Source organism: Leptonychotes weddellii, chromosome 8 (genome assembly GCF_054177405.1).
Source record: "Leptonychotes weddellii isolate Sample4059 chromosome 8, ASM5417740v2, whole genome shotgun sequence".
NCBI lineage: Eukaryota > Metazoa > Chordata > Mammalia > Carnivora > Phocidae > Leptonychotes > Leptonychotes weddellii.
This window is the reverse complement of record NC_138376.1, coordinates 61,741,095-61,754,529: the sequence shown is the minus strand read 5'-3', so window position 1 is coordinate 61,754,529 and position 13,435 is coordinate 61,741,095. Positions and strand designations below refer to the sequence as shown.

Genomic DNA, 13,435 nt, shown 5'->3' with positions numbered 1-13,435 from the left:
CAGCTCTTTTGACATCCAGCCAGGTTGGGATAGGAGTCCTCAGAGCTTCAGCACTTTATTGTTTCCAAAAAAATGGCTTATTTTATACTGCGTTTGTATTAATATATATTTGACTGATAGGTTGACAAGAGCTTTCTTCCCTTCAAAGACTTGAAAATGTCATTACAACAAAATAGAGGTTGAGTCATATATATCTAGCACATTTATTTTGGAAATAAATCCAAAATGAATTAGAAAAGGTAAACATGACACAAAGTTAAGTCACTCTGCACAAATCAGAACTTGATGGCTCAGCTTCTTTAATATTATAACCTTAAAAGCTCATTACTAGAATTATTGAAATTGTTGGCAAGGAGCTACTCTCTTATCTATTTGGAATGACATCAGTGTCCTCAATAATTTTTATTTTTATTTTCAATTTAATTAAAATTTAATTTTAATTTTCAACCAATCTCAAGATTTGGGGAATTTGCCTGGCATCCCTTCAGTATTTCTTAAGTCTTTACAAGGGAAATCAGATTCCTCTGGGCAATAAAATTTTAGCATGGTGCATTGCACATAGTAAGCACATAATAAATGTTTATGTAATTATTTTGTCTCCTATTTCAATAGATGTGAAGAGTTTATAGACTCACCAGTAATAGACATAAACAAAATTAGCCAAATTTATATAGTTGTATTTTTAAATTTGAATGTGTCTGATATAAATGGCCTAAACTCTTTCTTATCCTCTTACTTAATGTTCTGTGTTGTTTAAAAAGAATTGAAATAGGGGCGCCTGGGTGGCTCAGTCGTTAAGCATCTGCCTTCGGCTCAGGTCATGATCCCAGGGTCCTGGGATCGAGCCGCGCATTGGGCTCCCTGCTCCGCGGGAAGCCTGTTTCTCCCTCTCCCACTCCCCCTGCTTGTGTTTCCTCTCTCACCGTGTCTCTCTCTGTCAAATAAATTAAAAAATCTTAAAAAAAAAAAGAATTGAAATAAAATTGAAAGTCATTTTGAGGCTAAAAATTTAAATACTGGTTCAGCCAAAGGATTACAGCAAAGCAAAGACAAGTAGAGACTCAGGCACAGGTGAAAGGTCATTAGGAAAGGTTAAAAATGCAAAATGCAGAAAGATTATTGAGGGCGCCTGGGTGGCTCAGTTCGTTAAGCGACTGTCTTCGGCTCAGGTCATGATCCTGGAGTCCCGGGATCGAGTCCCGCATCGGGCTCCCTGCTCAGCAAGGAGTCTGCTTCTCCCTCTGACCCTACCCCCTCTCATGTGCTCTCTCTCTCTCTCTCTCAAATAAATAAATAAAATCTTTAAAAAAAAAAAAGAAAGATTATTGAATCATGAAACACTATAATCCAAAAATAGTATGGAGAGATTTTCTTCTCCATATTAACAATCCATATCCATGAGAATGTCTAATAGCTGTTATTTATTGAGTGCCCTTCCTCCTTAAAATGATGATTTTTTTTTTTTTTAAGATTTTTTATTTATTTATTTGACAGAGAGAGACACAGCGAGAGAGGGAACACAAGCAGGGGGAGTGGGAGAGGGAGAAGCCGGCTTCCCGCAGAGCAGGGAGCCCGATGTGGGACTCGATCCCAGGACCCTGGGATCATGACCTGAGCCGAAGGCAATCGCTTAACCAACTGACCCACCCAGGCGCCCAAAATGGTGATTTTAAAACAGTAGGCAGGAAGTGAAGGCAGGGAGGGAGATAAACATATATATAATATTGCAGGTCTTTTTCTCAAATACAGTTTTTTGAAGATATATAACATATATATCAAGTAATAATTAAGTTATATTAGAAAGTTGCTTGTAATTATTTTATCTGCTAAACAGAGCTGAAGGTATCAGACTTGTCTGAAAACAAAACCTAATGTTCTATAAAACAGAAGTGTCCTACAGGCATCTAGATGAGAATTTCAATTTTCTTTCTCATCTGTCTTCATCTTTTTATACCCTGATGAAGGTTGAACTTTACCTATATACAAAAAGCATATTATGGTCTTTGTTAAAAATGAATATTAAGTTAATATTATTAACATTATAATGGATTTAGACTCTAAATAGGGATGAAAGTTACAGCCCAGCCTGTGATAATTTAAATGATGCTTTGGGGATTTGGTGCTGTGGACCTCTCAAATGGATTTCTTAGATTGTGATGCTTTATTTGTCAAGGGTTTCCTATACCTATTTTAGAAGCCTGACTGTTCTCAGCTATGTTTCCACCCTCATCTTCGCAGATCAAACAGACTCCCTTTTTTTTTCTTTTTTGAGAGAGAGAGAGAGAGAGAGAGAGAGAAAACGCGAGCAGTGGGGAAGGGCAAAGGAGAGGGAGAGAGAGAATCCCAAGCAGACTCCATACCCAGCATGGGGCTTGCAACCCTGAGATCATGACCTGAGCTGAAAGCAGGAGTCTGATGTTTAACTGACAGCCACCCAGGTGCCCCTCTTCCTTTTTGATTAGCAGTATGGAATTGCAGCACCTGGTTAGACCCTAGGTCACTGCCATCTAAAGCATGCAATATATGAGGTTTCTCAAAAACAGTGTGACAAAATATGAAGATTAGGGAAAACATAATTTTTGACAATTATTGATAATTTAACCTTCCTCTTATTTGCCAATCCCATTTGTGCTAATGAGTTTGTTTCCTACATGATTTTCTGTATAATTCTTTACAATATAGAAATACATAAAATTTGTCCCAGTGATTATGTTGAAATGCGTAGATCCCTAAACTCTAACCTAAAATGTCATTCTTTCCAGTGCTCTAATGTTAACCTATCACTTTTTTATCTTCAGAAGTCTATAATCTGAAGCCCCTATAGAAATGGTTGATAGGCTTTTGGGTTGGACCCCTGCAGAGAACAGAGTGGTGGTCTTGGGGTATCCTGTGCTTTGCACACTTTTCTGAGGCGAGTGAGGCAGAGAAGAGTAGTAATCACCCACTCCAGAACTTACTGCCAACATCATATAAACTTGCCCGGATTTATTAGAGAGTTAATGAAAATTAGTCTTAAACACTCAGTACTTTAACTATGGCGTAGTTCTGTTATGATACATTTGTTTTCAAATATCGTGCTTCTTTTTAAAGTTGGTTGTGTGTCTGTGTTGTAGGGGCGTGCAATTTTCGCCAGTGGCAGTCCTTTTGATCCAGTCACTCTTCCGAATGGACAGACCCTATATCCTGGCCAAGGAAACAATTCCTATGTGTTTCCCGGAGTGGCTCTGGGTGTCGTGGCGTGTGGCTTGAGACATATCACAGATAAGATTTTTCTCACAACTGCTGAGGTATTGTAAAATACTCTGTGTTCACCAAGGCTATAAAACACCAAATGAGCTCAGTGTAGGTGGTTTAATGATTTATTTATATAGCATCTCATCTCTCTCCCTATAAGGTACAAAGTCGAAAGGGGAAGAAAATCTCTCCTAGTGGACAATAAGGGGTGGGTAGCAGGTTCATATTGAGTCACTAAATAGAAGACTGTTCTTCAGTGGCCAGTAGAAAAATTGTTCTGATCTCTTACAAGGAACCCTTTTTTGTCTTCACACTTCCAATCGAATTCTGTGACAGTAGTGACACAATTAAAAATACTGTTTCCACATCATAATGAAGTGGTAAGTATTTCTCCATTTCTCCAAACCTTCCTAAATAACAGCATTTTGGAGCTTGAAGATGAAAGTCTTATTTATCATTGAGGGTTCAGGGCAGAAAACAGAAAATACTCTAATATTTTAAGCAGAAAGAAAATTAAAACAGGGAATTAGTGTTTATAAAGTCATTAAAAGGACAGATGTGGGTTTGAGTGTGGGCCTTCGGGAAAGATTCTCAAAATATCACAGAGCAGACCCACTAGAGGGACTCTTAAGCTACTCTTAGGAACTGAAGGATCTAAAATTTACCTTAGTTGGAAGCTAACAAGTTAGCTTGCCATAGTTTCATAGATACTGGCACAAAACCCTTAGGTCAGAGACAAATGCCTTTATTACTTATGGCATAAGAGGTACCATAAACTTCAGGTTCCCATCACTTCCCCTAATCCCACAAGCTTCAGGGGGGATGATGCAATGATTGGGCATGTATTTGTAAAATCATGAGCTTTTGATAATCAGAATGTTCATCTGGTTGATACCATGTTTGAACAGGATGCAATTCATGATTGAGAAATTTGAGTGAATTTCCTCTAAAATTAAACCACTATACAACATTATAACTAAACCGAGCTAAATAAAAATAAAAATTGATTAAAATTCAAATATTTTCATCTTGCAAACATACTATTCTTTCTGTTTTGAAGGGGAACTCTAAGAATATAGATAAAGAGTCTTATGCTATTGATGTGATCCAAGGAGTATAATCCCAGTGCTTAACACTTGGCCTCATTCTGTGAGAACAGGTGTCTGAAGGCTATAATGTTCTGCTCCTTTCTTTCTTCACTGCACTAAAAGCATGACAGCTGATGTCTCAGAGTTTCTTTAACTCAAAAATCTTGTTAAACATAAGTAGATGTCTAATTACTCAGAGAGCTTTTCAAAGCTGTTTATACATTAAGGAAAATGTAATCGTTGTTCTATGTAACTGACATATCAAAGGGGAAAAAAAATCTTTTACTCATTGCCGTCCATGTTTGCTTTCCTAAATAACTCCAGCACCATCTAGTGACAAGGTTCATGAAAAAAATCCTCCATTTACTATCCAGGCAAAGTAATAATCACTACCAAAAAATTTTGAAGAAAAAAAAATGTAATGTCAATAGTCTTATTCTTATCATAGATAGTGATCTCTCTGGTGAAATCTTTTTGACCTTTCCCTTGGTTTTCTCTCAGGCTTCAACACAACATTCCTGTTTTTCATACCACCTCATTGTTTTCTTTGTCTTCTTTTCTGTCCCTTAAACTGAGAGCTTTTTTCTAGCATTTTTTTTTTTTTGTCCTTTTTTCTTCCCTTTTTGTTATGCTTTTAGGGATCTCATCCATTCTCTTGTTTCCATCATCTTAATTCTAAAAGTGGCCAAATCTATGTATTTCTGGTTTCATCTTTTCCCATGTCTCCAGTTACCTGATGGATATTTCCGCAGAAATCCCCTGCTCTTTCCTTAAACGCAAGTGCATAAAACCTTCTCCCCCTCCCTCACCCTCAATATTTGCATTGCTATTGGTGACACCCCTTTCTAAGCAGACACTAAAACTTAGAAGCCTGACATTCTTTCATTCTCCCTTATCCCAAAGCTTCAAACACACTGTGCATACATTCGCCTGTATAACTGCTCTATTATCCTGCCTGGAAAACTCTGAGAACTATTTTCCACCCATCTAAGCCTATCCCTCTGGACACTGCTTAGGTCCCACCTCACATTTGAATCCTTTTGTGACTGCTGTGGCTCATCTTGATCTTTGTCCTTAGCCATGGCTGTCTTTATCAAACACTTTGACATTTAGTTTAATTTCTACTTGTATTATGCTCTTGAGAGCTTTATGTTTTAAACAGTTAAGTGTTGCCTTACAATTAAATTGTAAATTATCTTCTTTAAAGACAGTCTTTCGTATACTTCTTTATTTATTTATTTTTTTTTTTTAAAGATTTTATTTATTTATTTGACAGAGACAGAGACAGTGAGAGCAGGAACACAAGCAGGGGGAGTGGGAGAGGGAGAAGCAGGCCTCCTGCCGAGCCGGGAGCCCGATGCGGGACTCGATCCCAGGACCCTGGGATCATGACCTGAGCCGAAGGCAGTCACTTAACCAACTGAGCCACCCAGGCGCCCTTTCGTATACTTCTTTAAAAACACCATTAGCACCTAGTACAATGCTAAAGCACATAATAGAAACTTAGTGAATACTGAATGGAGCTAAATAGAACTAGTCATATATCTTAGCAAGAAGAATAAATACAATACCACAGATGCTCATTGCTAGAGGGCCCAAAGAGGGAAGTCCTTGTCTAGATTATATTTTGTAGTTAACAAAAGTTACATGTGGGAGATCTAGGTGAATCTTTTTGTTTGGCAACCCAGAATTTGTTAATTTAGGATTATTGCTGAAATACTAGTTGGGTCTCTTAATGGAACTGGAAATCTCATGGATCAACATCAGTCCTGAAGATTTTCTGGGCATTTTTATATCACAAAGAGATTTCTGGCTTTCCTGGTACTCTGGCAGCCTTCTGGACCTCTGATAAGAACACTTAGTGCTCCCCTGGGTTAGCCCCCCTGGCCCTGCATTGTCTGTACAGCAGCCTGGGAACAGATTCCTCACCTCCTGTCCACATCTGAGACGCAAGCCTTGGCCTCCTATCCTTACACTATTCCTCCTGAGTCACCTGCTTTGTGTCCTCTCACCTGGCTCGCCCACCCCTTTCTGATGTTTGTCCAGAGGACACTAGAGATGATCACCATAGACAACAGCATCTGGAGGAAACGGATTCATTTAAGTCACTGGATAAGTGAAAATCTAGCCGCTGTAACATTGTCAAAATGAAACGAAGAGAGATCATTTGAAAGTGGACCCAGTGTAGTTAGAGAGACACCAATGGCATATCAAGAGCAGCAAATAATTTTTGAGCGAATGAGCTAATAGGTGAGAGTGACACTAAGACTGTTTTTATACTCTCTCTTTTCCCCAGGTCAGTCCCTTCCGTTTTAGTGATTTCGTTCCTAGCAGTAGGCTCCCCGTTGTCACCTGTTGCTGCTTGACTCTGTTCCATGGTTTCTTGGCTCCCTCTCTGTATGACAGGCATCCATGGAGAGCAAAGACTCAGACTGATTCTTCTTTACTCAGCCATCTTCTTCCATTCTACCATGCTGGCTGCCAACTGTTCTTTTAAAAGTGAAATAGCTAAGATTTATTGAACACTTACTTTCCCAGACAATGTGGTAAATTCCTTACTGGTGTTTATTTCATTTAATCCCCTGATTTAGGAATTGTTATTAGTCTTATATCACTGAAGAGAAAACTATGCTTCGGAAGGTTAATTAATTTGCCTGAATTCAAGCAAATAGTAATTATTGCAGTTAGAATTTGAATATGGACCTATCTCCCATCAGAGCCTGAGCTTTCAACCACCATGAAATTCTGTCCTTTCAAGATTGCGCTACTCATTTTTTTCTCTATCCGGGTAAATAACAATACTGGATCCCCATGCAGGTTTTTGCTTTAACATCTAAGAAATGCCAACTGATTTAAATCTGCTAAAAATCCTTTGCAGAAAAACAAGAACTAACATGATTTTCTAAGCAGCCTATATTCAATGGGGAATCAACATAAAATGTTTTTATTTTGCCCTAATCGCTGTTTGGACTCCTTCAAGTCTCTCTTTTCTTTCTCTTAATGGCATCTCAGTAACATTCAATTCTGTTTCAATTCACTCATTCTTTTAACGAGTGTTAATTAAGTACCTACTACATGTTAGGCATTATTCTGGGTGCTGGGCTACCTCAGTGAACAATAATTAAACATCTCTCAAGTTCAGAATATGTACCTGGTTCAGATAGCATGCCCTCTCCTTTCAGTACAAGAGGCCTGCAACAGCCGCTGGCAGAGAGTCACCTTCTCTTCCCCCTCCATACCAGCACCTTGAGGGGCTTGGGGCAAAGAGTGTGGCCAGGCTCTGAAAAACCTCCTCCCTCTTCTCATCAAGGCCTATCTCCTCAAATGTGTTGGATACAGAAAAGAAGGGTACGGAAAAGGGCAAACATGGCTTTTATTAACTCTCCACTTTTTTAGGCCATGAAACCATTGGAAGCAGGGGCCAAGATCTGGCTTTCTCATGGGGCACGTATACAAGTATTTAAAGGACCCTCTAGGGCAAGACATGAGCGGTTTGGCTCCAGCTCAGCCTCCCTCCCCTTCCTCAGCTTTCCCAGCCTGTTGGATCATCCTCTGCAGTGGTCACTCAGCCTTCGAAGCACATGCCTTCTAGGGGTATGGGCTGCTCCCCAGCAACCCCCCCTTCCCATTGTCTTCACCTCTCCTTATATACATAGGTCTATAACTGCTCAGGCTAAGTGGAGAACAGAATGCCAGTCTCTCCTTCTTGAAGGCACCTCAAGCTTTTGAGAGGAGGCAGCATGCAGCAAGAAGGAGGAAAAGCCACTGCATTATCGACTAGGCCAAATCATGGTTCTAGCGACTCTCCCTGTTTCTCCCCATCTCAGCCTCTGGGAAGGGGTGGCTGTGTTTGTGGGGGTGGCAGGGCTGATTCTGCCACCTCTTAGGTTCTGAGGGAGATGGCAGTCCCCACTTATTTAGTGGCTTCATTATAATGTCAAACACTTAATTCTCTTTGCGCTAGAGTTAGGGGCCCTGATCACCAAATCTGGGGCAAAGGAGAAGTTTTACTCAACATCCTGTTATAAAGACAAGAAATAAATGAGTTAAACAGTGTCTTTATTATAAAATTCTTTATGATCAACTTTTGTGAATATAATTATACATTATAATATTTTGCATAATATGCAGTGTTCTGTTAATCAAATAACAGTTATACTAGTAACTTCATCTTGCTCTCTTTCACCCCACACACCTGCCTAAATATCCTTGTTCAGAAGTCCTCAGTTACCCATAGGATTTAACCAGAACTCCTTAATTTGGCATTGACAATACTCCAATCCTTATTCTCTATACAGTTCCCCCCCACAGATCAGGTCACTTGAGCTCACTGAGTCCAGCTCATATATCTCTGCCTTTGGTCTGAATCTTCTTTCTGGAGGGCCACCACTTCCCTGTTCGTATAACTTCTAGCTCTCCTTCAGTCCTGTACTCAAGCTCCCTCCAGTGTCCTCTGGATATCGTAACACTCACATTTCACCTTTAGCCTAGGCTGTCCTCTCTCAGCATTTTCTTTTTCTCCCTCACTAAATTATAACTCTCTCAAGGGCAGGAACTGCCTTTTTAACCTCTCTTGGTGTTATGCTTGCCTAGTGTCTTTCATATTTGCTGATGGAATAGCAGAAATAATTTCATGATTAAAAAATCTCAAAGATATTAAGAGATACTGAAAAATAAGTGTTTGATTATTCAAAATGTTTCAAACGAGGAAGATTTTCTCCTTCCTCTCTGCATCCTCAGGTCTGTCACTGGTTTAGACTTGCCCTGCTGAAATACCTAATCAAAGTCTTAGAGCTGGAGGGAACTTCAAGGTTGCTGAGTCTGCCTCTGTGCCCCAGAAGGTTTCGCAAATAACTGAGCATATAGAACTTTATTGTTGAACCATTTGAGAGCAACTTACAGTATTATGTCCCTTTACCCCTAGATATTTCAGGACTTTTTTTTTTTTACGTGGTCTCTCTACCATTTTCAATTCAGGAACTTTAACACTGATATAATAGTATTATCTAATGTACAGTCCAAATTAACATTTTGCCAATTATCCATAAGAAAAGGCCTTTCTAGCCTCTAGACTAATCCTTTAATCTGCAAGAATATTTCAGTCTTTTCTTTATGGCGCTGACATTTGGGAGCAATATAGGCCAGTTGTTTTTTACAGTGTTCCTCACTTTGGGTTGATGTGATTGTTTCCTCATGATTGAATTCCTGGTGTGCGGTTTTGTTAGGAGCCAACGGCCTAATAATTGCATCCTACCTCAGGAGGCATATAATGTCAATCTGTCTAATTAAAAAAATATGTTATTAAGGTCTGATTGACATACAAAAAGCTATACATAGTTAGTTATACAACTAGATGAGTTTGGAGATAAGAATACACCTGTGAAATGATCACCAACACGTGTACCATAAATACCTCCATCACTGCCGAAAGCCATTTCCTCTTCTCTTTATTGTTATTATTTTGTGGTGTGTGTGTGTGTGAGACAGACAGAGAGTGCTTGAGAGAGGGAGATAAGAAGACTTACCATAAGATCTACCCTCTTAGCAGATGTTTAAGTATATGCCGTTTGATTTAGAAATAGGGAAGGGTCTGGGGACAGTGAATGCCGCGGCCAGTTAGGTGATTTAGATAATCCAGAATCTGGGTAAATTGAAATCCTCTTTGCAGTGTGGCTCCAACATGGCTCTCTCAGCCTCCTGCTCTACCGCTTGTGCCAGAATATGGGAAGAGAGGAAAAAATAAAACACGACGACATCGGAGAGGGAGACAAACCATAAGAGACTCTTAACTGTAGGAAACAAACTGAGGGGTACTGGAGGGGAGAGAGATGGGGGGATGGGGTAACTGCGTAGTGGACATTAAGGAGGGCATGTGATGTAATGAGCACTGAGTGTTATATAAGACTGATGGATCACTGAACTCTACCTCTGAAACTAATAATACATTATATGTTCATTAATTGAATTTAAAAACTAATTAATTAATTAATTAATTAAAAAAAAGAATATGTGAGCTGGGAGAAGCAGCGTGATCAGCCTTGGCCCCCTTCCCTCCTATACTCTCAGGCTACTTTTCCCCTCACTTCCGTCATCCTCCTCTGCCTTCCTTGCTCCTCTCCCGCCCCGTTCCTCTAGTATATCAGAAGGAAAGCTTCCAGCACTTCATGGCACAGTAGAAAAGGAACTGGAGTAGCAGACAATGCAGATTCTATTCCCGTCTTACTAATGGTGTGATCCCACCAATCCCCAAGTCTCTCTGGGCTCAGTTTTCCCATTGACAAAGGGGGAGACGAAATTAGGTGATCACATTAATGTGACCCACTTCTGTACATCACCATATGTGACCAATTCACCTAGTTATCCTTTTAAATATAAGTAAAACATTTTTTGTCTTTCTTTTTTTGAAAGGTTATAGCCCAGCAAGTATCAGATAAACACTTGGAAGAGGGCCGGCTTTATCCTCCTTTGGACACCATTAGAGATGTTTCTCTGAAAATCGCAGCAAAGGTAAAACCACACTTGTTTGAGTCTCATTATTTTTCCTTCCTTCTATTGCTAAATATGCATTTTTAGGTACTGAAAATCCACTTCCTTGAAATGTATATCTGAATCAACTTATTTTGTCAGAAGTCAGAGAAATGAGACACAGTGCCTCAGCAGAACTTAAGAATTACACTTCATCCCTAGGAATTGAAGAATTGGGCTGAATCATTAATTTTCCTATCATTCTTTTTCTCTTCCATAATCTAAGTTAGTAGGGTTTCATTTCAGTTAGGTTTCCCCACTTCATCTTTTTTTTTTTACTTATTGTTTTCCATATCACACTTGGGATAGTCACCAAAATACTGCAGATGTGGTAGAGTAATATTTAGACCTTGAGTCACCTGTCTTATCCATGTTGCCTTGATGTATGGCATCTTCAAGATCACAACTGATAATACTGGGCAGGGGGCAAAACAATGAGGGCAAGCAACTCAAAGCTGTTGGGCCAACAGATGAGCTATTGGAACAATTAGCCAAGAAGAACCTAAACGCAGAGAAATTTTCTTTAATTAAGATGAGTGAGAAATTTGATTTTTTTTATGCAATATAAATGTATTAGCCTATTAGGGTTACCATAACAAGATACCACAGACCCGATGGCTCAAACAACAATTTGAGGGCTAGAAATCTAAGATTAGGCGGTTGGAGGCTTGATTTTCTTGGAGGGCTCTCTCCTTGGCTTGTAGATGACTTCTCACTGTGTCCTTGTGTGGTCTTTTCTTTGTGTACAAACATCCCTGGTTCTCTTGGTATGAGAAATTTACCCTTCCTATAAGAACACTACTCACTTTGGGTTAGGGCCCACCAAACAGCCTCAGTTTAACTTAATTACCTCTTTAAAGGCCCTGTCTCCAAAGAGAATCACACTCTGAGGTACTGGGGGTTAGTACAGATGAATTTTGGGTGACAGAAGTCAGCCCATAATGGTTATGTTTATATGTTTTATGTTTAAACTAGGGTTTCTCAACCTCAGCACTATGCACATATTGGCTGGATAACTCTGTTGTGGAGGTTACCCTGGGCATTATGGAATGCTTAGCATACCGGGCCTCTACCCACTAGATGCCAGTAGCCTCTGCCCAGTTGTGACAACCAAAAATGTCTCCAGACATTGCCAAGTGTCCCCTCAGGGGCAAAATTACTTTTGGTTGAAAATCAAAACCATTAGCAAATTTATCAAAGCAATACCATATTTAGGATTCACATACCATTATTTGTCTTGTTGATTGAGGGCACATGCTTCAAAAACCATATAATATTTCAAAAAAGTTTAGATAATCTGCTTGGTTACCTATCCCGAAAGAGTATCCTATTTTCTACTATTTATATCTCCTAGTTTTTAACAAGTTTGGATTGTTAATGCACGGAACAGGACATTATCATGTTAAGTTCAATATGAAGATTTAAATGAGAAGGTGTTAGCTTATGATTAGAGGAGAAAGTACAAAAGCAAGGAACCTCAGGGGAGTTCAGACAGACTCAGATATTACACCTAGAATAATGGGAAAACGCAGAGAGCAGAGACAGAAACTAGCAAGTCAGGACAAAGAATCAAGTTGAGGGAGGAAGATGGTCTAAGTGGACCTCAAGCTTGAGGTTTCAGGGCACGTTCGTATACAATTCCCACAATTCCAGCAAGTCTATGGAAATGACTGAAACTTAGAGACACTAGATATACAGGTGTGGGCAGTATTTCCATGTGGTTACAGGGGAAGGGCCAGGAGTGGTTGGGGCTACCAAGACAGCAAGTATAGATAGATGAGAACCAAGGATAGAACATGGTTTGTTATACTGTCCAGAAGACAGAGGCAAGAAGCCAGTGAAGAGAAGTCAGGATTTTAAGAAGAGACTCAGAACGGAGCAGCGGGTCAGAAATTAGACAAGGCACAGTGTCAGGATGGGCATGGAAGTTATGATCGACACAGCTGTGGTAGTGAGAAACACAGGTGAACTTTTTAGTGCCTACGAAGTTATCAAAACCTTTTACAAAAGCAATTTCAGTAGCACAGAAGTTAGGGAGAATTCGGAACGCAAGAGAATACAAGCCGCTCTTGCGGAGTCTGGCATTGACAAGGAGAGAGTGAAGACGTCACTGAGAGAGGACGTCATTGGTACAGTGTGTCCTGGGAGCAGAAAGAGGGATGAACATAGTCTATGTCAGGAACGCAACAATGCGTAGCACAGGGGGCCTCTGGGGTGATGGAGATATTCGATCACTGGGTGTGATAACAGTTGCACAACTCTGCCAATTTACAAAAATAATTTAATCGTGCACTTAAAATGTTTGGATTTTGTAGTCTGAATTATACCTCAAAAAAGCTGTTAAAAAGTAATTTATAGGTACTTTGGGAAAAAGAGAAGAAACTACCCAATACTCTATTTTTCTAACATAAGCAGTTTTATTGTTTTGGTGTATTCGCCTCCGATCTTTTTTCATTTGCTTGCTTTCTTTGCTAACATCATCCTAATCATGGCGTATACATCTATTTCATGTTTTTCACAAACATTTCTCCATAATATGGCACAGTCTTTGTAACCATAATTTTTCATAAATGCATAATTTTGCATTG

The 13,435-nt window shown here is 39.6% G+C and overlaps 2 protein-coding genes across 3 annotated transcripts in view; both read left to right on the top strand.

The window, feature by feature from the left end:
• The window catches only part of PGM3 (phosphoglucomutase 3), a 71,093-nt gene that overhangs the window by 19,150 nt on the left and 38,508 nt on the right, over positions 1-13,435 (top strand). The window lies entirely within an intron of this gene.
• The window catches only part of ME1 (malic enzyme 1), a 98,720-nt gene that overhangs the window by 83,714 nt on the left and 1,571 nt on the right, over positions 1-13,435 (top strand). Inside the window, exons 7-8 of one of the 2 annotated variants that reach the window (XM_081828597.1) lie at positions 3,114-3,287; positions 10,731-10,829. In XM_081828597.1, the coding sequence (XP_081684723.1) occupies positions 3,114-3,287; positions 10,731-10,829 (273 nt within the window). The remainder of the gene's footprint in view (positions 1-3,113; positions 3,288-10,730; positions 10,830-13,435) is intronic. The other variant, XM_081828598.1, reaches the window with a different exon arrangement.